Source organism: Pyrgilauda ruficollis, unplaced genomic scaffold (assembly GCF_017590135.1).
Source record: "Pyrgilauda ruficollis isolate IOZ18807 unplaced genomic scaffold, ASM1759013v1 scaffold246, whole genome shotgun sequence".
Taxonomy (NCBI): domain Eukaryota; kingdom Metazoa; phylum Chordata; class Aves; order Passeriformes; family Passeridae; genus Pyrgilauda; species Pyrgilauda ruficollis.
Genome location: NW_024523778.1, coordinates 274,127 through 300,342, shown reverse-complemented (window position 1 = coordinate 300,342; position 26,216 = coordinate 274,127). Strand labels below are relative to the sequence as shown.

The 26,216-nt window shown below is 50.6% G+C and overlaps 2 protein-coding genes across 2 annotated transcripts; one reads left to right on the top strand and one right to left on the bottom strand.

Annotated features, from left to right (window-relative positions):
• Nucleotides 1-68: 68 nt before the first annotated feature.
• On the bottom strand, nt 69-5,057 carry LOC121355221 (cystathionine gamma-lyase-like; the record flags this gene model as incomplete). The annotated part of the gene is made up of 6 exons (XM_041470469.1): nt 4,850-5,057; nt 2,964-3,045; nt 2,318-2,447; nt 2,048-2,106; nt 1,353-1,468; nt 69-132 (listed from the first exon to the last, which is right to left on the bottom strand). Coding segments are annotated over exons 1-6 (613 nt in total), but the record flags the coding sequence as incomplete, so codon positions are not given.
• Nucleotides 5,058-11,463: 6,406 nt separating this feature from the next.
• ANKRD13C (ankyrin repeat domain 13C) lies at nt 11,464-25,697 on the top strand. Its single transcript, XM_041470460.1, has 12 exons — nt 11,464-11,585; nt 13,002-13,106; nt 14,066-14,151; nt 15,166-15,211; nt 15,927-15,993; nt 17,246-17,390; nt 18,092-18,223; nt 18,969-19,130; nt 19,829-19,908; nt 20,466-20,564; nt 21,148-21,248; nt 22,027-25,697. Exons 1-12 carry the CDS (start codon nt 11,570-11,572, stop codon nt 22,155-22,157), a joined length of 1,170 nt encoding a protein of 389 aa, XP_041326394.1. The 5' UTR covers nt 11,464-11,569; the 3' UTR covers nt 22,158-25,697.
• The last annotated feature ends 519 nt before the right edge of the window (nt 25,698-26,216 follow it).

Below are 26,216 nucleotides of genomic sequence, written 5' to 3'. Positions count from 1 at the left end.
CCCTCCCAGCCAGGAATTCCCTCCCAGTCTCCCTCCATCCCTGCCCTAAGGATGTGCTCAACTCTCACACTCACCATTCATGTACTTGGTTGCAGAAGACATACAAATATCAGCTCCCAGGGCCAAGGGACGCTGAAAAGGAAAGGAAAAGAACATCATAATTCAAGTTGGGCTGCACTCAGGTTCATTCCCAGCCATTCCAAAGGGCTCTGAGCTCACACAGGATAAACAAGGGGAGAAACAAACACAAAAACCTGAGGATGGCAATAGAACACGGGCCAAAAGCAGCAGTACAGAGAGGCACTCTGAATTCAAGGTAAGCACAAGAAAATGTGATTTAAAAGCACTGCTCCAACTCCCACAGGCTCCAGGGAGATAAGAGATTGAGCACATCCAACACACAGTGCAGAGCTGGGAAGAAACAGTTCTGCTGCTCAGCTGAGGCAGGGACAAGCCATGGCACTGACCCCACAAAGTGCATTCCCATGGGAAATGAAGGACTCCAGCTGCAAAGCTAAAGAATTGCTTTCCTTTCCAGGTGCTGCAGATCCTCCCTGGAGGAGCTGAGAACATGAGCAAAGGAGGTTCCTGTGGCAGCTCTCTCCCCTCAGCTCCCAGCTCTCTGCCCAGGAGCCTCCTGAGGTGAGACAAACCAGGAGGTGGATGGGCAAGAGGTGCTGAGCAGTGCCAGATTTTTAATCAATCATTAATTAAGGCACTTGGCACATGGTATCAGCACATTCTGAAGAGTGAAGGGCATCACTGTTAAAGTTAATACTTAACGAAGCAGGCAGATGCAGAGACTGCTGCTGCCACCACATTAAATGCAGACTCCCACCCAGGGAATGTGGAGATGCCCAGCCAGAACCATCATGGAAAAGGCCTTTGACACTCAATATTGATGGACAGAACACTGTGAAGTTCTCCTTTTCTCAGCCCAGTGTGGTACCTCACCTACTGCTCCCACCAATTAATCATTAGCACTGTTTTTCCCTCCGCACCGGGCTGCTCCAGACACATTAACCAGCACCCTGTGTTCTTCCACAGCCCTTTCTGGAGGAAATTGAGAATTCTGAAGTGAACAACACATTGCAGGGCAAATCCCCAAGCCTCTGCTATGTCCCAGGCCAACTGCAGAGCTGCTTGAGCTAAGCATTAACACTTTCTGCAGAGTTCTCTTCATTCAGCAAGATCACAGCACCCTGAACAAAACCAAGCACTGTGCACTCTGCAAAAAGGGTGACTTTAAACCTACAGCACCAGGGCTTAGCTTGGTCTCCTGGGAAACAGATCTGATATAATGCCTTTCCCATCCCTTGCCCAATCCACCTGCCCTGGGGCAGGTGACACACCTGGAAGTAGGCAGACATGAAGCTGTTGTCCACGGCCAGCAGCACCCCCGGGTGCCTGTGCACGATGTCTGCGCAGGCTCTGATGTCGATCACCTTCAGCGTGGGGTTCGTGGGGGGCTGCACTCAGGTTCATTCCCAGCCATTCCAAAGGGCTCTGAGCTCACACAGGATAAACAAGGGGAGAAACACAATGAATTGAAGAAAAAGGTAAAGTGGATGTCTCGAAGAAATACTGGACGAAGTTTGCTTGCTTTGTCTTCCACTACCTTCTGGTTTTACCTTTGTGGATCAGAACAGCATCTACAGAAGAATTGCTGTAAAAAGGCCAAAGTGAGGGAACACTTTGCAACTGTTCTGTTTCCTACCAGGAAGAGCAGAATTCCATCATTCCTGGAGGACAGACTCGCCCTGCCCCCTTCACTGCTGCACAGGCAGCAGCACCTGGGCTGGGGCTGGACCAGAGCAGGTCATTTTACAATGCAGAGCCCAAAACTGCAGTTCCTTGGTGGTGCTTCCCTTCCCAAAAGGGATCTCCAGCCCCACTGGGACAGGTGACAGTCCTGTCCTTTTCCCACACACCTGGAAATATGGAGACATGAAGCTGTTGTCCACGGCCACCATCACATCTTGGAACCTGTGTGCCACATCTGCACAGGCTTTGATGTCAATCACAGTCAGCACAGGATTTGTGGGGCTCTCGAGCCAAACCAGCTGCACAAACCCAAAAAAACTCCAGGTCAGAGAGTTCCCAGGGCTGGGCTGAGTCCCAGGGGCTCCGGGTGCTCAGTGCTGGCAGCTCCCCGGGGTTGGTGCACTGGGGACGGGCAGTGGCCCTGCCAGAGCCAGGGGAGGCTCCGGCTGCTTCCTCCAAGCTCAGGGAGGTTTCCTCCAGCTGGGCTTGTGCCATCCCAGGCATCCCAGATTCAGAGTTCCTGAGAGCCACAGGCAGGTTTGATCCCCTGCACAAAGAAGGCTGAAGCCCCTGAGTGCTGTACTCACCTCCATAGACATCATCCATGCAGATGATTGTGTCCCCTGCCTTCAGCAGGTGACAGATGTTCAAAAGAGCTGCTAAGCCAGAGGAATAAGCCAAGCCTGAGGAGAAAGGATCATCAGTGTTTGATGTGACACAACAAGTCAGACTTGCCTTGGCCTTCCTCCCTTGGCCTCTGAAAAGAACCTGTCCTGTCACTGCCTCACTGGGAGCGTGGAGCCAGTGAGAGCAGGAGATGGATGTGCACAGCATGGAACCAGCATGGACACTGGGACACACTGGGAATGGACTGGGGCCCGGGGCTGCCTGCTCCCACTGCCTCCAGTGCTGCTGCACAAGGATGGATCCAGCTCAGCCCAGGCATCAGCCACATGAGGAAGCAGGAGACAAACCCAGGGATGGAGCTGGACATTCCTGAACCACAAGTGTTGGGCTCTTCCCCACCTTGGAGCTGCTCCTGCCCACAGCCAACAGCCAGAGCCGTGGTGACAGAACCATGGAAGGGTTTGGGATGGAGGGACCCCAAAGCCCACCCAGTGCCACCCCCTGCCACGGGAAGGGACACCTCCCCCTGTCCCAGGCTGCTCCAAGCCCTGTCCAACCCATGAGATGCTCACTGTATTTGGCTCCATCGAGGGTGGCCACAGCCTTTTCCAGGCAGTCCCGAGTGGGGTTCCCAGACCGGATGTAATCATAACCCTGGGGTGAGAGGAGGAAACAAACATCAGAGAGAGAGCACTGGGAAAGTTTGGAATAACAGCAGTTCTAGGTTCCTTAAAGAGCCCTGGTTGAGGGCATCCAGCTCCTCCCAGAGCAGCAGGAGGGTGTCCTGGCACAACATTCAGCTGGGCATCCCTGCTGGAGAAAGGGGCCTGGGGTGCACTGGGGCAAGGAGCCACATTCTTCTGCTTCTCCCCTGTCGTGGTTTGACCCAGAAGTGAGGTTTTGGGAAGTTATGGTCAAACCAATCAGTGGCCAAATTTCAAATTTTTGGCTGGACTTTTCCTCTTACACAACCACGGGCAAAGCCAGTTTCTTCCGTTAATGCAGAGATTGAACCTTGGGAGAGGCAGCTGACAAGTTAGAGCCTGCTTTGTTCTGTTCCCGGGTCACATCTCACAGTAACCATTTTGGGGGATACACCTTTCATGGGGGCACTGGCACAATCCATGACATCCCCAGACATCCTTCTGTGGCCACTGTGGGACAGAGGGCTTGGGCTGTACAGTCCAACCACCCTCAGCATGCCAGGCTGGGCCAGGCTGCAAGGGACCACGAGGGTGCCCTGCTCCCACTCCCTGCTCAGCAGGGCCATCCCAGAGCACAGGGCACGGGATGGTGTCCAGACAATTCTGGGTGTCTCCAGTGAGGGAGACTCCTCAGCCTCTCTGGAGGGAATTCTCAGGAAAAACGTGTGTCCATCTCCATCACACCCACAGAGAACTGGACAACTCCTCTCATCAGTTCCTGACAACCCACACGTTTCCTAGTGCCACAGCTTTTATGCAAATTCTAGGGGAATTTAATGAGGAAAATATCACTCATGCATGCACAGATGCAATTGTTACCAAGAGAACCTGCTGAGCACCCTGGGATTTGCTTGCTTTTAGGATTTCTCTTTAATGTCAACTTCCTCATAGTCAGGAATCCTGCAGATCGCTCTGGCAGAGCTCCCGGCAAGAGCATGGATCCTGTCATCAGGATGTGGATACAGCAGCGTGGCTCCTCCTGAGGGCCTCCTCAGCACAGCTGGGATTCTGTGTGGAATGAGGAATCACACGGCAAATTCCTCCTGCCCAACCAGCACAGTGTGAGTTTGGAGCAGGTGCTGATTTAGGAGTGGCAGCTTTGTGCCACGTCCTGTAAAACCTTTCCAGCACTTTCTACAGGGCATCCACAAAATCCTTAGGAAATATTTCCTCCGTTTGGAAGGAAAACCGAAGCAGGCTCTTACACAAAGTGTGTGCAGTGGAACAGGGATTCTGCCCGGGCCCTGAGGCAGGTGCAGGGCCGGGAGCAGCATTCCTGCGAGCCCGGGGGCACTGCGTGCTCCCTGCTCCCCTTCCCCCGCCTTTCACACGGGAATCATCCCAGCCTCATCCCAAACCGCTCCGGATGGCCGCCCGCTGCGGGAACACCGAGCCCCACGCTGGGTCAGGCTGGAAGGGACCACAGCGGCTCCTCCGGCCCCATCGCTGCTCAGCAGGGCCATCCCGGAGCCCAGGGCACGGCATCGCGGGCAGCGGCTCTGCCGTGTCCCCGTGAGGAGACTCCGCCGCCTGCCCGGCCGAGAGCCCCGCTCCCGGCCCAGCGAGATGCTCGCGTTTGCCCAGGAGCGGCCACGGGGGGAAAACATCCGCGCCGGGAGCTCCCTCCGTGCCCAGCACCTGCCGCCTCCCGCTGCCCCGGCCCGGACACGCCGGATGCTCGCGGCCTCCCGGGTGTGCCCAAGCCCTGACCGGGGCTATGGGTGACTCAGCGCCCCGGTGGTGGCCGCACTCACCGCGTGCTCGCCGGGCGCCCGCTGCTTGAAGGTGGTGGAGAGCGAGATGGGCGGCACCAAGGCCCCGGAGCGCCACTGCTCGGGCTCCTGGCCGGCGTGGACGGCATCGGTGGCGAAGTGCTTGAAGGGCGGCAGAAACCCCTGCATCCCCTTGCCCGCCATGGCCGCGTCTCTGTGGGACCGGCCCTCAGCGCTCCGGGTACTCGGCGGAGCGGGGCCTCCTCATTGGCTGCGACGCCGGCGGGGCGGGGCCCTCGCGCCCTCCCATTGGCTGCCGGCGGGGCGGGGCCCGGCCTGCACGGGCAGCGCCCGCCCGCTGGGGGGAGCCCGCCCGCTGCGCGCTGAGGGGCCGCTCCCGGGGAGCCTTCCCGGGATCCAGGGGCGCCTTTCCCGGGAGGAACCGGGAATAACGCGGCAGCACGGGAATGTCCATGTCCCTGTGTCCGTCCCTGTGTGTCCCTGTGTCCGTCCCTGTGTGCAGAGGTCAGAGCAGGCCCTTGCTCTGCTCCAGGCCCAGCAGTGGCACCAGAGCCACGGGCAGGGACTGAGCCCAGCAATTGCCCCGGCACAGGAGGCAGAGCTTCTGGCCTGGGCAGTGCCCAGCCCTGAGCAGATTGTGCAGAGAGGCTGTGGACTTTCCTCTCTGGGGATATTCCAGAGCCATTAGGACACTGCCCTGTGCTCTGGGATGTCCCTGCTGGAGCAGGGAGGTGGCTCCAGAGGAGCCCCTGTGGTCCCTTGCAGCCTTACCCATCCTGGGATTCTGTGATTAAAAATTAATTCACTGGGTCTCCCTGCCAAGGTTCTCCTACGTGGACTGACGTCCATGGAACAGCACTTTGACCTCTGAGGACAAAGGACACACGTGTGCTGAAGGCCACTGATGAATGATTTATATATTAGATTTTGTAAGGAAACATTTTCTTTACAACGAAAATATGGATAAAATCTGAGCAAAGCTGGATCTAAGAAGAGCAAACCTCCGAATGTGTGCAGGACCACGCCCCAGCTTCACACACAAGCAGGAACCTGGGATTTAGGAGGGAGGAATTCCATCGTGTGTTGATAAACCTGCTTGCTGTATGAAAGTTCTGTTGATAGGCAGACAAAAAAGCCATTCTCAAGAATTTGCAAGTGTAAAGTAATCCTACAGTTGGGATTCCCTACAAACACCAGTTTTCCCAGAGCCCTTCCCGTGAGTAATGCCTTGGTTCCATTTCTGGGGTGAATAAGGGAGTCCATAATAAGCTGGTAAACAGAGACTTCATGCCTCTAGTAATTAAAAATGCAGCATGAGGCTTCCAACATCAGCTAAAACCTGAGCCAATCCCTCCATTCCACAAGACCAGCCGTGCTCCGTGTGTGTTTCCAGCACGGGAGAACAGGAGACATCAGAACTGCTCACAGTGCCAGCCTCTCACATTCTGTCTGCAAATGGGTTTGACTTTCCTCAAAAAACGAGGAGAGACAGAAAAATCTCATTGGAAAGACCACTGCAGCATAGAGCAAAAGCAAATTGTTGGGGGCTTTGTTCCCTAGAATTACTTCAAATTCTGTATTAGGACTGTAAAAAGCTGTGTGGGAAGCAGCTGGGGACAGCAGGCACAGGAATTCCTAAATCTGGCTAGAATTCTTCTTGGTCACTTGGGATAAGGGAGATGATGTGAACTTTGGAAAGACAAGGTCACCAGGAAGGTAATTTTGTTATCACAGCAGGTCTGGTCTCCCTGGCAACTTGGGGGTTGTTTTCCCTGGGAGAATTATTAAAAAATCCAATTCACCAAGAATTTAGGACAATTACTCATCCCATATTGGAAGGAGAAACTTGCAGAACTGGCCCAGGAGCAGGACGTTCAGTGGGAAATAGGGAAGCTCCAACCCAAACAGGTCCTTTCTGAGCTGACACTGCACCTACAAGAGCTCGCACCACGACAGGGAGACTGTCCTGTTTTTAACTTTGAGGAACACTTGTCCAGGTCCCATCATTTCCCGAAGAACTTTCCATGGAGGGTGGGAGAGCGCTGGAACCCCAGCTTAGAGAGTCATGGAGTCTCCCTGTCCCGGCCCCTCGGGATGTGCCCGTTGGGATCGATCCCTCATCCCGCCCGTCCCTCAGGGTGCGCCCTCCCTCAGGGTGCGCCCTTTGGGATCGATCCCGTCCCTCAGGGTGCGCCCTTTGGGATCGATCCCGTCCCTCAGGGTGCGCCCTTTGGGATCGATCCCGTCCCTCAGGGTGCGCCCTTTGGGATCGATCCCGTCCCTCAGGGTGCGCCCTTTGGAATTGATCCCGTCCCTCAGGGTGTGCCCTTTGGGATCGATCCCGTCCCTCAGGGTGCGCCCGTTCGGACTGATCCTCGATGCCGCTCCTCAAGATCTGTTCGTTGGAATCCACCCCTGATCCCGGCAGGAACTGTTCCCTGGGAAGGTGGGCAGGCCCTGGCTCAGGTGCCCAGAGCAGCTGTGGCTGCCCCTGGATCCCTGGAATGTCCAAGGCCAGGTTGGACAGAGCTTGGAGCATCCTGGGAAGGTGGAAAGTGTCCCTGCCCATGGCAGGGATGGGCTTTAAGGTCCATTGCAATAATTCCGTAATTCCATGATTTTCGTAATATGAATGAGCACTGTCAGCTCCAGTGCCAGCACTGTGCTGGCAGAGCTGCCTCTGACCGGGTGTTGCTCTGTGTCCAAGACCCCACTGCGTTTAAAAGATTCATTCTCTTTTAGGATGTCTGAGCTATCACCTGTTTGCTTTGGGGGATGCTGAGCAGTTCCTTTGGCTGTTGGCAGGGCAGTTTTTGATATTTCCCCAGGCTACAAAAATCAATCCTTTTTTTCCCTTTCTTTTTAAATGCTGTGGCTCTGGATTTTGAGAGAGTTGTTCTCAGCTGCTCCTGTGCAAATTCTCTGTCCACAGCAGTGTCATTGGCAGAGATGGAATCTGATCCTTGTGCTGCTCTGAAATTTGTAAATATTGAATGTCTTGCCAGGACATTTCAAAACGTTTTAATTTGGGGGATATTTTATACTGTTAACAAATAAATCAGCCTAGGGGATCAGCTTGACCTTCATGGCTGGTTTTAATCTCTGTTTTTAATAGCCGTTTCAAGAGTAACATGATCCATTTCTGCTGGAGAACTCCCAGTTCCACGTGTGTGGTGTCTGAGAAGTTGTGATAAAGGGGATGCTTGTGTTGTGTTTCTGATAAGGAGATCGGCTCTGCTTAGCTGTGGTCTGTAAATTCAAAAGGAGCATGAAGGTGAAGGATCTCTGGGGCTGGCACGGTGGCAGGAGTGATGGAATTGGGAATTCCAGCTGTGTCTGTGCAGGCACTGGAAGGCAGCTGAGGGCTGCAGAGTAACACGGGGCTCAGCTCCCAGCCAGGATGGGCAGGAGTGTTCCCTGCAACTGGCACAGTGCTTTCCTAAGGGCAGAGCTCCAAATCCAGCTACAGATCTGTTTATCCTGCCACCTTCATTCCAGCAAATCCTGCTAGAATGAAAGCAGCAGACTTGGGGAGGATTTTTCCCACTCTCTCTATTCCTGCTGCTGCTTCTCCCTGTTCCTCCTCCAGTTCCCCTTCAAGCAGCTCAGCAGCAGCAGCTCCAAATCTTTCCTTGAAGGCACTTCCTGATCCCTCTTTGCTGTGCTGTCACCCTCAGTGTGTATCACACACACTGATTCCATCCTTTTTTGATCCATATATAAATCTCTAATTAATATCTCCCTGCTTTCCCAGTGCTGTTCAGAGTTGGGACACTTTGGGGATCTCTGACTCATCATCTTCCTCCCAGTTTTTACTTGAGCTGTTCAAAAAAAACCCCACAACAAACCTCTTGATGGCTTGACATTCCAAAGGCCTGAGTAACATTTCCCTGTTATTGTTTTCTTCCTGCCTGTTCCCATCTGTCACTTGTTTACACACACTGGAGCTGGGAATTATTTGGGGGACACTCCAGCTGATGATTTACTCAGAAATAAGCCAGAGGAATCCTGGGATGTGCTAAGGATTGGAAAGAGGGGAGAGAGAACTTACTGTTAATAATCCAGGCCTGTTTTAGTCTTGATTCAGTGCAGGAAAGCCAAATCCTCTGGAACGGGGGACTCCTGCTGTTCTGCTAAAAGCAATTGAGTGTTAATTGAGTGCCTACCCAGCTTCCTAAATTAACCTCCAAATCACTGCCCAGAGGAAGGCCAGTGTCATTATTCCCAAACAATGAGTTTCCTGGGAGAAGCCTGTAGCTACACCTAGCAGATGACTTACAGTTTGATTATAACATGCATTTAAGAGTTTAAATCCTTAACAGACAAATCCTCTTGCTGGAATACAGCTGGAAAGCAGCCCTGGCTCCCTGTAGGTGTGCAGGTTCCTCAGCAGAGGTGAAAGGCCACTCGTGTGTGGGGACAGGTGCTGTGTTTGAGGTGTGGTTTTGGGCCAGCAGGCCTCATTTGCCCACCTGGATGTGCACGGGCAGGATTCCAGGAGCTGCTGGAGCACTGATTTCTTGGGAAAAGGGGCTGTGGCTGTGCTGGGCACTGAGGAGGCCTCACCTCATATCTTGGGGTTAGTTCTGAGGCTTTCATTCCAAAAAAGACCCTGAGGGGCTGGAGCGTGTCCAGGGCAGGGAGCAAAAAAGACCCTGAGGATCTGGAGCCCCAGGAGAGGCTGAGGGAGCTGGGAAGGGGCTGAGCCTGGAGCTCAGGGGGCCCTTGTGGCTCTGCACAGCTCCTGCCAGGAGGGGACAGCCGGGGGGTCGGGCTGTGCTCCAGGAACAGGGACAGGAGCAGAGGGAACAGCCCTGAGTTGTGTCAGGGGAGAAGTGGCTTGGACATCAGCAGGAATTTCCCCATGGAAAGGGTGGTCCATGGAAGTTTTGGGCCAGCAGGCCTCATTTGCCCACCTGGATGTGCACGGGCAGGATTCCAGGAGCTGCTGGAGCACTGATTTCTTGGGAAAAGGGGCTGTGGCTGTGCTGGGCACTGAGGAGGCCTCACCTCATATCTTGGGGTTAGTTCTGAGGCTTTCATTCCAAAAAAGACCCTGAGGGGCTGGAGCATGTCCAGGGCAGGGAGCAAAAAAGACCCTGAGGATCTGACATCAGCGGAGAGGCTGAGGGAGCTGGGAAGGGGCTCAGCCTGGAGCACAGGAGGCTCAGGGGGCCCTTGTGGCTCTGCACAGCTCCTGCCAGGAGGGGACAGCCGGGGGGTCGGGCTGTGCTCCAGGGAACAGGGACAGGAGCAGAGGGAACATCCCTGAGTTGTGTCAGGGGAGAATTGGGTTGGGCATCAGCAGGAATTTCCCCATGGAAAGGGTGGTCCATGGAAAGGCACTGGAACTGCCCAGGGAGGGTTGGAGTGCCCATCCCTGGAGGTGTCTAAGGAAGGGCTGGAGGTGGCACTCAGTGCTGGGGACAAGGTGGGAATTGGGCAGAGCTTGGACTCTGTGATCCTGGTGGGCTTTTCCACCCTCACCATTCCTGTGTCTCCATGATTTTATGACAGTGTTTCCCCTTGGGTCACGTAGTTCGCAGTTCCTGGGCACACAGTGTGGCTCCCTCTCAAACATGTTCCTCAGGAAGGTTATTTCCATCCCCTACCAGAGCCTGGCAGCATCCAGGATTCCCAGTGCTGTGCTGGCTCCCAGATGCTGGAGCAGCTATTAATAGCAGCAGGAGTTGAGCTGGGTTAGTGTACAATGAGCTGGGCTGTGGCTGCCTGGGATGCTGCCAGTGTCCTGCAAGGATGAGATGCAGGACACACTGAACAGCCCTGTCAGCCCCTCTTGGGCAAGCAGGGCAGAGTTCCCATCTCCATCTGAATTTCCCTGATGCTGCAGGGTGCTGCCATTCGTGTGGCAGCCTCTCCAGATGTGCAGCACATCCTCTGCACAGAGCAGGTTCTCCCTGCTGACAAAATGGGAGGTAGAGAATAACTCTCAGCCAAGTGTGTGTGTTAGAATTGCCCAAGAAATTTGTTTTCCAGCATTTTTTTCTCTTGACTGCTCTAAGAAGATGTTTAAATGTGCAAAATACAGTTAAATGAAAGAACTTTACATCCTTAAGCTCCCTAAATAAAGTGTGTCAGGAGCCTGGTAGCAGCATTAATCCAGGAAAAACAGCTCTGGGTGCCTCACAGTGAATATTTAACAACACAAATACCACCTGTGTCACAAGCATTGCCAGGAAAATGGGGACAGGTTTGAGAGGCTGCTGATCATCTCCAAAGCTTTCTTTGGAAACAGCCAAAAGGCAGCTTTGTAGTGAAGGTGCTGTTCCTTCTCAATATGCCCAGTACTGTAGTTGTAAAAAATGAGTACTCAATCTTTGAAATATTAATAAAACAGGCTGTTAAATTTTTAATCAGTATCATATCCGTGAGTAGCTTTTAACCCAGATATGTCAGGCTGGGAAGGGATCAGACCCTTCAGCCTGTGAGGAGCACAGGGGTTGTGTCTTTCTCAAAGACACCTCTGGACCTCTTTGCCTGGAGTGAGTTTCAAGGCATCATTCAAAACCCTCTCTGGCCCATGAAATGTGTCTCAATATATTTATTTTGACAATTATGATCTAAGCAAATGCCACTCTGGCGGGTGTTGGTGTGTTCCTGGGTTAGAGCAGGAACTGGAGTTTCCTAAGGAAGGGATTGCAATGGATTCTGGTAACTTTCATCTCATCTCTCTTATTTCTATGGTTTCTTTTAGGAAACACTCCTTTACATCTTGCTGTGATGTTGGGACATAAAGGTGGGTAGAACCATTTGCTTTGTTACCTTTTCAGTCATCCTGAAGATTTGGGGGCAAGAGGAAAAAAGGGGTTTTTTTCCCTTTCCTGAATGTGATCCTTCAGTGTGTGTTTCAAGCTAGTGAGGTTTTCTGGAAAGAAGATGCCACATGGATTTGGAGGAGAAGAGTGGGAAAAGAAACCTGAGCTTTATTCCCAATATCCCACCTCACCCTGCCCTCTGGCAGTGGGAAGCCATTCCCCCTTTTCTGTCTCCTCTTGTCCCCAGTCCCTCTGCAGCTCTCCCTGGATCCTTCTCCTCCAGGGCTTGGAAGGGCTCTGAGCTCTTCCTGGATCCTTCTCCTCTGCAGATGAGCACCCCCAGCTCTCCCAACCTGTTTATTGAACTGGAAATGGAATCTGGCTGGTGATTCCAAGCTGATTTGCCTGCTCCCTGCAGAGTGATGTTCTTGTCCTGGGCATGTTTAAGGAGCCATAAAAATCCCTCGGTGTCTTGGCTGGGTTAGTCAGGGCCTTTGTTTATCCCACAGGAGAGTTTATTCAGCAGGGAGGGATCTCTTCCTCCCCAGCCACTCAGCCTGCCACTGACTCACAGCTGCTGCATCTGGAATGACCAGTGCAGTTTCCTGTGGCACCTGTGGTAGGAAAATAACCCAGGAAGTCCCTGTCTTGGTGATGAGACAGCTGGGCCCTGCTGCATCACCTCCAGACGGCTCGGGGTGGCTTTAGTGACATGTGCTGAGCTTTCCCTGTGGTTGGAAACTGAACAACCATTTCCAAGGAGCACATGGGAGCACTGAAACCCTCCTTGTCTCCTTCAGTTTTTCCACCATCATGTCCACCTGTGGATGGGGAATGCAGCTGTTGGTTCCACACCTGCTCTGAGGCTTTCCTGGAACAGAGGTGCCTGTTTGCCCTCTTTAAATCCCAGGGATGTGTTGGTGCCTCAGGCTCCTCTGCCTCCCCTACTCCTGATGGGAGTTGCCCCAAATCCATGTCCCCATGATCCATCACCCCTTGGAGAGGGATGAAGGCCCTGAGATATTTCTCTGCTTTGTGTGTGCAGCAGAGAGAGCTGATGTCATACATTAAATATAAATACCCTTATTCCATAGTGGTGTGTGTATCTGACACGCAGAAATATTATAAAAAGCAAACTCCACGTAGCAAGAGGGACAAGTCTCTTCAGTGTTATATAATTGGTGGTTGATCACCAATTATTTTTAGTGGTAATATTGAACAGGGAAGTGCTGGAAGTACTTGCATAAATGACTTTGTTTGTTAGAGTGAGTCAGAGCCCAGATACATGTTTTGATAATCTGTGTGATATCTCTGATATGAATTGCTTTGGTAGAGTTTTATTCTGACTGCTCCTGCTGCATCCTTTACTGTAAATAACTGTGGATATTTTGTTCCAGAGTGTGCCCACCTGCTTTTAGCCCATAATGCTCCAGTAAAGGTGAAAAACGCTCAGGGATGGAGCCCTCTGGCCGAAGCCATCAGCTATGGAGACAGACAGATGAGTAAGCACCTCTTCATTCATCCCAGTTTGCCAGTTAATCCCAAACTGGGGCTCATTCAGAACAGGAAAGCAGAGCTCTCAAGCTGGGTTATTTTCCCACAGCCCTCTTTCAGCTCTCTGAAGGGTTTCTCTTAATCAGCTGAACATTTTATATCTGAACATGATCAGGCACATCCATTTCCTTGATAAGAAATTGCACTGGGTTACGTAAGCAAACTGTTAACTCTGCTCAGACTGAGCAGAGTTAAAATGGGAAGGCTCTGCACGAGCATGTTCTGGGTTTGGAATGGCAGTGACAGGATCCAAATAGATCTGGCCTGGGTAGGATCATAGCCTTGGAGCTGCTCCCTGTGGTCACAGGTTTGTTCATGTATCAGTTGCCAGTGGGATGTGGCTTTTAGGCTGCATCTCAAGAGGCCAGTGGGAAAATATAATTTATATATTATGTATTATTCAAATATTATGTATTCACCTCAGACATGGAGGAGCAAAAGCAAATTATTCTGCTGCTACTCACTGGTGGATGTAAATAGTATTTGGTATTACCACCATGTGTGGTGGTACATTCCTGTAGCAGAAAACTCACTATCTATTACACATATAAATGTATTATTAATATATTAATGCACTAATTTATAATCCACCAACAACATCCTCTTGTCAGCTCCTCACTACTGATTTTCTCAGTGGAGTAGATGTTACTCAGTATTTGTGTCCACATATTTACTAATACCTGTGTACAAACCCTCTTGACATGATTCAATAGTTAATGTTACAAACAATTATTGAGGCTTTTCTTCCTGGGGTGATCTGAGCAGGTTAATGTGCAGTTCCTGTAACTGGGATTAATTCCTCAGTTCTGATGAAATGTTCCATTGCATTGTTGGGTTTTAGACCTCAAATAAGTCACTCACCTGTAATTACCAAACAAACAGAGTTCATGGATTATTTCCTGTGTAGTTTCAGCACTCCTGAGGAAGCTCAAGCAGCAGTCCAGGGAAAGTGTTGAAGAGAAGCGACCTCGGTTATTAAAAGCCCTGAAAGAGGTGAGTTGTGCTGACAAAACCAGATGGGGTGGAAAGCAGTGACTTGTGCTCTGAGGATGGACACTCTGGAAAACTGCCAGGAAGTTTTTTCCATGTTTTTACCAATCTTCTGCTCTTAAAAGCAATCTTGGCTCTGTTTTAAGGGGTCACAGAATTATGTTTATTTTAAGGTAATACTTCCTTTCAACTTCTAGAAATTCAAGTGAAAGGTTTGTGTAAAGCAGACCTGCTCATCATCATTGCAATCTCAGAGTTAAAGAATCTCTATTTCATTAGATTTTTAAGACTTTCTTTAATCTTGTGCCAATGAATAATTTCCTGGTCTGTTCAGTCCCCAAATGACTTTTGTCCAGTGTTGGAGGAGATTTTTGGTTTCATTCTCCATCAGCATCCAGCATCCAATTCCCCTTGGGCACAGTGAAATATTGCTCAGTTTGGGGACAGCAGTTTGTAGAAACCCAGTTATTTATCAAAAGTTGATGAAGTTATCCCTGTGAAAGCTGGGCTGTGTTGTGATCCCTGAGCACCTCGTGGTGGGGCTGGCTCTGGCTCACACGTGCTCTGGAGGCACAGGAGGTCTGACCTGATGACTTCAGCACATTTCCATGAGGCCAGTGGCAACTGGTCTTTGCAATACTCCTGCCTGAAACTTGACTCATTAATTATTGTATAATTAATTCTAATTCCCTGGGATTGGTTGGGATCAATCAAAGCAAGCAGAGAGCTCCATAGGTGTTTTTTAAACACATGTTTACAATAAATCTTTTGCAATCCAGGGCTCGATAGCTGAATTAGTATTAAGAAATGATTAAAAATGTGAGTTCAAATATTTACATCATTTTGTCATTATTGATTCTGCTGCAGCTAAAGCTTCAGTGATGTTTGAGTTCAGTACAAATTCAAGTACAACTTTAGAGAAAGTTTTCTTTGCCAAACACTTCTGCCTGTCTTCCAGCAAATTTTACAGTTATTTAGCCTGAAAAGCTTGTTAACACATTGTTCTTTTCTTCTCAGCTAGGTGACTTCTATCTAGAGCTTCACTGGGATTTTCAAAGTTGGGGTGAGTGCTTCCACATCCCTTCCCCAGGGAGATAATGCAATCAGCCTGCAGCACACTTGTTCTCCTCTGCTTTGTGCTGGAACAGTCACAGTGCTTGGGCTCTGAGTCCTGAGGAAAGGATACACGACTTTTTCCAGATTTATTTTTGCTTGTTCACTTTTGGAGCTGAATTCTCTCATCCAGTGGCTCACTATAAGGAGGGGAAGCAGCTCTTTGCTTTAAGAGCCTGGGCCATGGAATGTGTCCCTGTCCATGGCAGGGGGTGGGATGGGATGATCCCCAACCCAAACAGTCTGGGATTCCATGATTTTGTGTGTTTTATTAATTTAGTAATTAATACTTTGAACCATTTTTGATGCTTGTGGCTGTTCTGCTTTAATTGGATCCAGGCTTTCCCTTGGAGCATTATGTAAAGTGTTAAATCCCAGAATTCAAAGTATGAACAGCCACAGTTATTAGGATTTATAAATGGTTTACCTGTGATGGAAATACAAATTCTCTCTGATATTGGGAGCGGGGTGTGCAATTACAATTACAAAAAAATCAATTTTATCAGATAGAAATACCCTTGGTGTTGTGTTTGACTGAGATGATGATGGAAAATGCTGTATCTGCATTAAAACACATCCAGAATCAAACTGATGGAATGATTTTAATGGGAATACTTTGCAGAGGGATCTCAGTGCCCTGATTGCCTTTTCTCTCCCTCCTTTAGTGCCTTTACTTTCCCGAATTCTGCCTTCTGATGCATGTAAAATACACAAACAAGGTATAAATATCAGGTGAGTGCTGCTTTTGTACCCAAATCCTTCTGTGCCAGGGAAAAGCTGGCTCCCAGTGAGCCTGAATCCCTGAGGAGCCTGGGCACATCCATGACACAGCACTGAGCCTTGGAATTTCAGGCTCTCTGATTATCTCTTTTGAGCTGAATATAACTGAAATATAGAGCAAGAGCAGTTCAGCTGGATAAGGCTTTATCTACCAGATGTGCCAGTGAAAAACAGGGATTGGGTATTTATAACACAATTGCAAATAAATTCCAGTATTTTGTGGAGAAGTGTTGCTGCTCCAGTCTGTAGTTAAAAAAAAAACCAAAAAGTGATATAATTTCTCTCTTTAAGGTGTTTAATGTGACAAATTCACAAACTCAGTAGGGTATTTCAGGAGTCTCTCCAAGCTCAGCTCTTTCTAGTTTGGAACCAAATGTATTTTCTGGCATTTTCTTTAGGGGCCAAAATTTAAAACAAAGAGGGAAGAATATGATTCTGGAGATTCAGTCTGTAGGAATTTTTGTTGTATTAAAGGGGCAGCTTGGGTCTGTAAAGTGAATTTTTAGGTGAAATTTGAGTCTGGGGCTGTTGCTTTCCTTCTCATTTCTGAATGCTCTGCCTGTATGAGGCTTGAACTGAGGGGAAATAGATAAATACAGGTTTTTCCTTGGAATCAGAGGCAAATCTATGAGGAGTTTTAATTCCTCACCACTTCACAGAGTTGAAGTCACCAAGTTCAGGTTCTATAACCACCTTTTAATGAGAAATAAATGCTCTGGCAGTACTGGATATGAATTGCTACAGAGATCCGTGGTCTTAGCTCCATCTTCCAGGTATTCAGGTCTGCAGGAGCATGTCCTTGGTGTTGGTGAGGGAGAAAAATAGAAACAGAAATAAAAATAAACCAAATTTTAAAAAAGGAGTTTGGTTCTGAGTGCTCTTCAGCTTTTGGGTCATGTCCCAGTGTTGTTATTCCAGTCAGGACCCTGCTGAGGAGTTGTTTCTCAGTGTGTAGCACTGAATAGATTCTCTCCCCCTCCCCTCCTCATGCTGCCAGTATCAAATACAATTTTCTGAAGATAACTTTACCCTTATAGCAATTTTTTGCCGATTTCTGCATCCAGGCTTCACTTAGGAAATTCTATGAAAACTCAGCCCCTTGTGTGTTTGTTTGCCATTAAGAAAATTCACTTTCGTGCTTGAAAGCTGAATTTCCTCCTGCGTTTATGGGTCGTTTTTGTGAAATTTGGGGTTGTTTTCACAGGCTGGACACAACTCTGATAGACTTTACTGACATGAAGTGCCAACGAGGGGATTTAAGCTTCATTTTTAACGGTGACGCCGCACCCTCCGAATCTTTTGTAGTTTTAGACAATGAGCAAAAAGTTTACCAGCGAATACACCACGAGGTAAAGCTCTGGGAAGGGGGTGGGACACATCCCAGGCTTTTTTGGGAATGTATCAAAATTTGCCTCAGAAACACCCAGAGAACTGCATACCAAAGAATTTTTACCTCAGTCGTTCCAGCTTGAGCTGTGAAGGTGACGCCGAATTTTGTGAGGGAAACCAGCTTTGAATCCAGATTTCTGGTTAAGGAGAAGCTGGAATGGGAATAGACTGGAGAGATGTGGTTTAAATTGTGATGTGCTGCTTTTAATCTTTCCACTGGGCTGAACTCAGGTGTCCTCGGGTGGGTTTTCAGAGCTGTTCCCCCTGCTTTGCATCCTTTTAGTCACTCTGTGGCCAGTTCAGCTGATAACAACCTGAGGGTCTGACTCACTGGACCCCCTGTAATTAGTCAAGTCTTTAATTACAGCTTTATCCCCCAATCACTTAAGCAGATGGATTATTGCCTGTGGAAAGGGTGTGGCTGCTGAGCTGCTGCATAAATCCCATTGGGATGCTTTATTCACATTAATATTCAAGATTAAACTATTTGGAAACCATTTGGCCAGAGGTTTTATGAAACCGCTTGTAAATGCAGGAAATGCTGCTTCTGGGAAAAGATCCAAAGGACAAGGCTTATGGATTTGTATTTATTGGTGTATCTTTAGGGGAAGCCATCGTTGTTTGCTAAGTTCTGCTGAATATTTGGGAATTTTTCTTCCAGGAATCTGAGATGGAGACAGAAGAGGAGGTTGACATTTTGATGAGCAGTGATATTTACTCTGCCACTTTATCCACCAAATCCATCACGTTCACGCGGGCCCAGACGGGGTGGCTCTTCAGGGAGGACAAAACTGTGAGTGAGGGGGAGCTCAGAGCCTGCTGCTGGGCAGGAGGGAGGAGGGAGAGGCACTGCAAGAAGCACTGGAGCAGATTTCCTGGAGAAACTCTGGCTGCCCAATCCCTGGAAGTGCCCAAGGCCAGGCTGGACAGGGCTTGGAGCAGCCTGGGATGGTGGAAGGTGTCTCTGCCATGGCAGGGAGCTGGAATGGGGTGGGCTTTGAGGTTCCTTCTGGCCCAAACCAATCCAGGATTCTGAAAGGATAAGGTGTTCAGGACAGAGGAAAAATCCCTGCCCCTCTATCCAAAATTATCACAAGATCATTCCATGTGGAATCTCTTGGCTGGACTGCCTTCAGCAGGAAGAACAAGGAAGAAAGATTCTGTAGCTGTTGGGCAGGGGGAGGACAGATTGTGCTGGAATGGTTTTGTTCCAGGAGCCTCTGATCTCTGCAGGTTGATTCCAGGGAGTGCAGGAAGGATTCAGTGTGTGTTCCTGCTGGAGAAAGGCAGGGATGGGAGTGCTTTGGGAAGGGATTTCACTCAAATTCTTCAGCAATCTCTGTCTCAAAGCTTCCCTTCATAAGAAGTACCTGTTTGTGCTGGATTTTTGGGATTGCCCAGTGCCAGCTCATGTGAGGGGCTGGGGGAATTCAGCTCAGTCCCCAGGTTCCCTTATTGCCATTATTTGATACACAAGAATCAAAATGTTTTCATTTTCTCTTCTGTGAGTCATTAATGTCCTGATTCCTTTCTTGCAGGAAAGAGTAGGAAACTTCCTGGCAGATTTCTACTTGGTGAATGGACTTGTGTTGGAATCCAGGAAAAGAAGGGAACATCTCAGTGAGGAGGACATCCTTCGGAATAAAGCAATCATGGAGAGCCTGAGCAAAGGGGGAAACCTCATGGAGCAGAATTTTGAGGTATAGTTGATTAACTTTGCCCAGGATGTGGGAGAATAATCTTGCACACCGCTCCTCGTGGTGCAAAATACATAGATAATGTTTTTATTTTCTTTTGATTGGCATAATCTAAAAATCACAAACATGACCCACAAGTATAATTTTGGTGATGCATTAATGAATTAGCCTGATTAGTGCACACAGAGAGGGATTTCTGTGGTTATGTTGGGTATTCAGCCTTAATTTGTCTCTTAGAAGAGATGAGGGGTTTGGCTGTGGCAAATCAACTGCGGATTCTTTTAGACCCAACGTTGATTGTTGGGAATGAAAGGGAAGCCAGAAAGGCAATCGTGTTCCTTTGAGCTTCATTAAAACGGGAGGAAGCCTGTGATTAGCACCAGGAAATCAAGAGCTCTTCAGAAGAGCCAGGCTTCAGCTGGGAGCACACACAGAGCTTTTAAAGTGATTAATTTATTTCTGTGTGAGCTGGAGCTGCTGCCTTGGCACTCGGAGCCCTGAATTAACTCATTATGGTGGAGCAGCACAGCCCAGTCCTATCGAAAGTGCCCTCGGAGGCCAAACACCTCAGTGGGGGCTGAGGGCAGGGCTGGCATGAGCAGGGCAGGCACTATGGCTGTGCTTGGAGCTGAGGGGCAGCTCCAGGTGGGAATGGCAGGGTGAGGGAGGGAGCGCTGAGCTGAGCTGTCCTTGTCCCACAGCCCGTGCGCCGGCAGTCGCTGACGCCGCCGTCCCCCAACACCATCTCCTGGGAGGAGTACATCTCTGCAGAGAGTGGCAAGTGAGTGCTGCTGGGTCTGCCAGGGGCTCCAGGGACACCTCTGCATCCCTGGATTGGGGGTTTTGGGTTCTCCACTTGGTGGGTGCTGCTTGTGTGTGGCTGTGTGGGGAGGGAGGAGCGCTGGGTTTGGTGTCTCGCTGTTTGTTCTCCAGAGGGCTGGGAAGTGATCCTTGTGTGTGGGAGCAGTGTCAGTGCCTCAGCTACAGGCAGGGAATCCTGGAATGCTTTGGATTGGAAGGGACTTTTAAAGCCCATCCAGTTCCATCCCCTGCCATGGGCATTTCTGGGTAGTGGTTAATAAACACTTCATGTAGGGTTTATTAACACCATGTTACAAGGAATTATTTTATTGGAATAATTTTCTTGGTTTTGTCTTGTCTCCTGGTTTAGCACAACTCAGAGTAATCTAAATTAAGAGTTTTTTTATCTTTATAATAAAGCAAACCCTCTGAAAGTAGGGTTTCCTCCCTGCCTGATGTTTTCCAACCCAAGTCTGTTTTCCTTCCTCTAAACCCAAGATTTTCCTGGGAAACACTGACTTTACCTCTCCCTCACAGAGCTCCTCACCTGGGCAGGGAGCTGGTCTGCAAGGAGAGCAAGAAAACCTTCAAAGCCACGATAGCAATGAGCCAGGAATTCCCCTTAGGAATCGAATCGTGAGTCGAAGCTCCTGGCCACGGGGGTTATTCCTGCTGGGAATGTTTTAATGTGTTCATGAGCTGCAGAGCCCTGCAGATCCCCAGGAATGGGGGCTGGGAGTGCAGCCAGGCTGTTGAGCAAGGAATCCCTTAAACTGGGAGTTGGGAGCTGTTGGGGCTGGGGAAGAGCCAAGCCCTTACCTGGCTTGATAAGAGCAGAGTTTTGGGCAGGGTTATCAGCAGCTGGTATCTGATCCCACAGAATTCTGAAATGGTTTTCCCTGTAACAAATTCAGCACAAAATTGTGTCCCCATACCCAGTGCAAAGCCAGGTCAGTTCCACATGTCCATGGAGAAGTGGGTGATACCTCATCCCTCCTTTCCTGTGGAAAATGAGGACAAGGAACTGCTATCCTGCTGTTGGTTTGTTGTAATTCTGGATGTGGGGTGACCCTGAAGCCCTGGGATGGAGAGAAGGGATGATGTCATTGTCACCCTCTGTGTCCCCTGGGCCCTTTGGATCATGTTTTCCTGTTCCAGAGGGACAGGGACAGGGGACAGGTGGCAGGAGGATCTGTCACGGGCTCTGCTCTCTTTGCAGGTTGTTGAATGTCTTAGAAGTCATTGCACCCTTCAAGCACTTTAACAAACTTAGAGAATTTGTTCAAATGAAGCTTCCACCAGGCTTTCCTGTCAAATTAGGTAAGAGCACACAAAACTCCTGGGGCTTTATATATCCAGAATTTTAGGTTGGAAAAGCCCTCTGAGTCCAACCATTCCCCAGCACTGCCCCATGTCCCCCAGTGCCACATCCACATGGCTTTGAAATCCCTCCAGGCACGGGGACTCCTCCAGGGCTGGAAAACCCTTTCCAAGTGAAATTTTCCCAAATATCCAATCCAGATCTGAACATGTATGTTTATTCTTGCAATATGTTCAGAAGGTCTTTTATGGAATTTTGGGGAAGAACTCTCACCTAAGAATGTGTTGCTGGAGAGTTCAGGAGCACAGAAGTGCTGGGCCTTGCTCCAAGGGCAGTGGGATGTGCTGGATTATTCCTGCAAAGGGGAGGATCTCAGGTGTGGAGTATTTTGTAACATTCCTGTGTTTCCTGTTCTTCAAGGATCACTGGTGATACATTGATTTTAAGTGAAAAATAGAAAACTATTGCCCTTGTAGCAGATGGAAATGTCTAAGATCAGCTTATCCATGGTATAGATGATCCCAGAAGCAGTAACCCCTTTCCTAGGGGATACAGGTTTCTGGAATTGCAGGGAGCTGTGTGAGCAGGTAGGCTGTGCCCTACCTGTGCCATATTTGCACAGCATTCCTGGCAATGACCTCAAATTCCAGCTCGTGCTCCCATTCCCATGGGCAGGGACACCTCCCACTCTTGCAGGCTGTTCCAAGCCCCGTCCAGCCTTGCAGGGGTGGGATTGGTGGCACTCCTGGCTGTCCCTGACTGTCCCTGTCCCCGCAGACATCCCGGTGTTCCCCACCATCACGGCCACTGTGACGTTCCAGGAGTTCCGTTACGACGAGTTCGATGACTCCATCTTCACCATTCCCGACGACTACAAGGAGGATCCCAGCCGCTTCCCGGACCTCTAGGGGGGGCTGGGAGCTCCTGGGAACATCCACCCCGGCATCCCAGGGCCAGGGAATGGCTGCACCCCCAGCAGGGCAGAGCCGTGGGGCACAGCAAGGGATGAACTCGTGAGCCCGCAGCGAAGGGAAGGAGCAGCAGTGCGGCTGTGCTGGCACTGCTCTGGGCATCCAGCCCCTCCAGCTCCCTCTTCCCAGAGCCTCCTGCTGCCATCCCCTTTGGCACAGCCACTCCTGGTTCGGGAGATGCCACCCCCAGCTGGGAGGAGCTGCTGGTTTTTAAATTTTTTACACTTGTGGTGATCCACGAGGCACTGCTGGACCTTGGCACCGAGCTGGGCCCGGGGCTGGGGGTGAGGTGAGCTCCCCCTGTCCTTCCCGTGCTCCCTGTTCCCTGAGCTCCCAGCTCAGCCACGGAATGTTGGAAGGTATCCTGAAGGAATGCCTTGGCTGTAGATGAATGAACCAAATGGGCACCACTGACACTTGGATTTCCTCCTGCACCCAGGCAGAGCCAGCTGTGCTCTGCAGGGAGCGAGGCACCTCCGGAGCGCTGTCCCTGCCTGATCCCTTCATTCCCCCTTCCCTCCCTGCTCCCTGCCTGGCTCCCTGGGCTGGTGGGGGGCACTCCAGGGCTGCCTGGCCAGGAATGTCACTTGTTAATCCTTTATTTGACCCTCACTTGGGAGAGGCTGAGCACCACCAGGTCAGTGTGTGGGAACTGGGAAAGGCTCAGGCATTGCCCCTTCCTGCAGGAGGAGCTCTCCCTGCACTGGGGCCATGGTGGTGCTCGCAGGCAGCTTTTGCTGGGGTGTTCCCACATGCATTTCCTGCCTCTTCGTGTTTAAATCACAGAGAATCCCAGACTGGTTTGGGGTGGGGGGACCTTACAGCTCATCTTGTCCAGCCCCCCTTCACGGATGGTTCAGTACTCCAGCTCCTCGAGCTTGTTCCCATTCCCAGTTGTTCCAGTCTCCTCATCTAACAATAATCCACCTTTTTGGGGTTTGTTAGGCAAGATTTGTGCAGAAGGCTGATGGTGCTATTTGTTTGTATGAAGAAATTTAGATTCAAGTGCTGTGGTGTCATTGTACAAAAATGTAAATATTTTCCAAATTATATTCTTTGTGCACTGTAGGTAAAACTTTTTCTGGAATTCCATAGAGTTAAGGATCAAAGTTTATAATGAAGAGGATCATTGATGCTCAGTAGAGGGAACAGCTGTGCTGAGCACAAGGGACAAGGGAGGGGCTCAGCACAGGGCAAGGTGTCAGGCACACCTGAGAGCAGGGAATTCCAAACTGCTGGAATCTCTGATCCATCCCAAAGAGGCTGCTCTGGGGAGGGACGTGGAAGAGGCCCAGGGAATCACTGTCAGCAAAGTCCAGGAGCACTGGAGTGGGAGGGTGGGCTTGGTCCTTTCCCAGCACCTCTGTGGACCTGGGGGACAGGGAAGCACTGGGACAGGGAAGCACTGGGACAGGGGAGCAGTGCAGCTTTGTTCTTAATTCAAACTCAAATCCAAAATGAAACTTTAGGGAAAACAAGCAAAGGGAAATGACTGCTGCAGTGCCGTGTCAGGGCAGGTGTGGAGCATCCTCTGGGAATGATGGAACTTGTTCTCCCAAGTCATGATGAATTCCTGATGTGTTTCACACCTCTGGGATGAACTGACAGCTCAGTGGTACAGGGAGGATCCGTGGGTTTGTGTTTCTTTGCATTTTTGGTCATCCCAAATTCATCCCTGGCTCCGTGGAAGCGTCGCTGGGGCTGTGGGACCTGGGCAGCCACTGTGGGATCCCAGGGTGGATCCTGGCCTTGGAACTGGAAAACAAAAAGGGTTTTGGGTGGCCTCCTCTGGGACTGAGGCTCCTGTGGCTCTGTCCCCCCTGGACCAGCCCCTGGTGGCCGTGGGGTGTCTGCCCAAAGCCCAGGGCAGCTCCTGGAAGTGTTTCCTGTGATTCCTGTGGCCTCTGGCTGCAGACCTGGGGGATTTTCACCCCCCAGGACACAGCTGCTCCCTGGGACACTTCCAGGGGCTGCAGGAAGCTGTTCCTAAGGCTTGTTCTGCCTTGGACTGTGGGCACAGCTTTGGGGCTGTCCTTGTTCTGGGTTATCCCAGGAAATCCGGCTGCTCCTGCTCTCCCTGTGGAGCTGAGGGATGGGAATTCCCTGGATTGTTCCCCAGCTCCCAGGGCAGCCCCTGGGCTCCCAGAGCTGCTCTCAGTACTTTTCCCTCCTCCTGGGATGTGTTTCCTCTCTGAACATTCCGGGTGAGGAGTTCTCACACGTAGGGATACCTGGGCATTCCCAAGGGATGCACTGCAGGAATTCTCAGTTAGAGGGACACTGGGCTGAACCTGTGGATCCCGACGGGCTGCCCACGTAGAGATCCATGTTTATATCCATGTTTTCTCCTCTAAAGCCTGTTTTTGTCACTGGGTTGTGTTGCATGGACACAGGGAATGTTTGTGGGCCCGGATGTGTCTCCAGGGTGTTCCCAGCCCCAGCCTGGGGCACAGGGTCCCTCCCCTGTCCCAGGCTCTGGGGAATTCCTTTTCCAAGCAGCATTGATCCAGCAGAGCCTCACCTCGGCTTTCCCCATTTTCCTGGAGGCCAGGCCAGATTTTCCAGGAGGGTTTGGTCCCTGGGAGTGAGCACAGATCCATGGACCGTGTCAGTGCAGCAGCTCCAGCTCCTCCCTGTGGCCTGGGAATGCCAGGGGGACCAGGAGCAGCCCTGGACACCCCAGCTGGAGTCCAGGGCAGGAGGAGAAGGGAGCTGGACCAGGCTGGTGGGAATCACATCCCACTGCTCCTGCCCAGGCTGGGGCTCCCCTCCCACCACTTCTTTTTTTCCTGAGGTTTTTTATGGCTCTTAAAAGACAACCAGGAACTTTGCTCAACCCAATTCCGACCTCACTGCGGAAGGATCCCGCGGGTTGTTTCTGAACCAAACTGTTCCTCTGGTCTTCCAAGCTCCTGCTCTGCCCGTGGCAAAGGGAACACCCTGGATTCGCTCTCTGGAGCTGCTGTCCAGCCACTGCACTCCCAGCACAGCAATTCCCTGGTCCTGCCTCGAGTCCGTTCGTCCCGCCCGGATGTGTTTGTGCTGGAATCCCCCGGATTCCATTGATATTCCCAGTCGTCCTCTGTTATTTTCTGTCTCTGCTCCTGAGTTGTAATTCCCGCCAGGAGAACTGCGTTATTTAATCCGGATTAACCAATTCCTGTAATGCTGCAGTTTCACTTTTCTTTTCCTGACAGTTTGTAACTCCCAAGGAAAACGAGTCACCTCTCTTGGTTTTCCCTTCCCTTCACTCATCGTCACTTTGGGTTGTATCATTTGTTAGAATAAAGACCAAACTATGCTGTTGGATTTGGAAACTGCTCCACCTGTGCAATCCAGGCTTCCCTCTGCTGTCCCGCCGGCCTCGGCTGCGCTGTGGGAGCGGGACCGGAGGGGAGGGAACGAGCTCCTGCTGCTGCGTTCTGCAAGGGCATTTTCTTGGTCATTTTTTAAATAAAATCCTGCATTTTCATTACAGCCTCTTCTCGGCCCTCTCTGAATCCCAGGTTTTACGGGGAAAGGATGTGGGAGCAGTTCCCAGCCTCACCAGGAGCTGAGGGAGCAGGTTGGGAGCAGCTGCTGGGGAGGGAGGGGGGAAAAGGAGCCTGAAATTCACTGAACTCTGTTCAATCCTTCCAGAAATGTCACCTCCTCCATCCAGGAACAGCCTCCCCTGGATGACAGGATGGACAGTTCTGGGGGAATGGGGAGCAAAGCCTGGATGGCCCTGGAGGCTTTGGCCTTGCAGGAGGGTGGGAGGTTTGAGGGAATTGTTGGTTTGGTGTTTTCTTTTCGCTTTGAGGGAGACTGCTTGGGGGTTTTGGGTTCTTCTGGGTTTTTGGTTTTTTTGAGGGAGGGCTGTTGGGGTTTGGAGGGATGGGGTTGGGGTTATTAAGTTTTTAACTCAGGCTTGCTCTCCTGAGCTCAGAGAGGGATCAGGGCCTCCCTCTGCAGGTACAGATCTGCTGATGGAAAATCTCCTGTTTCTAAAGGGGC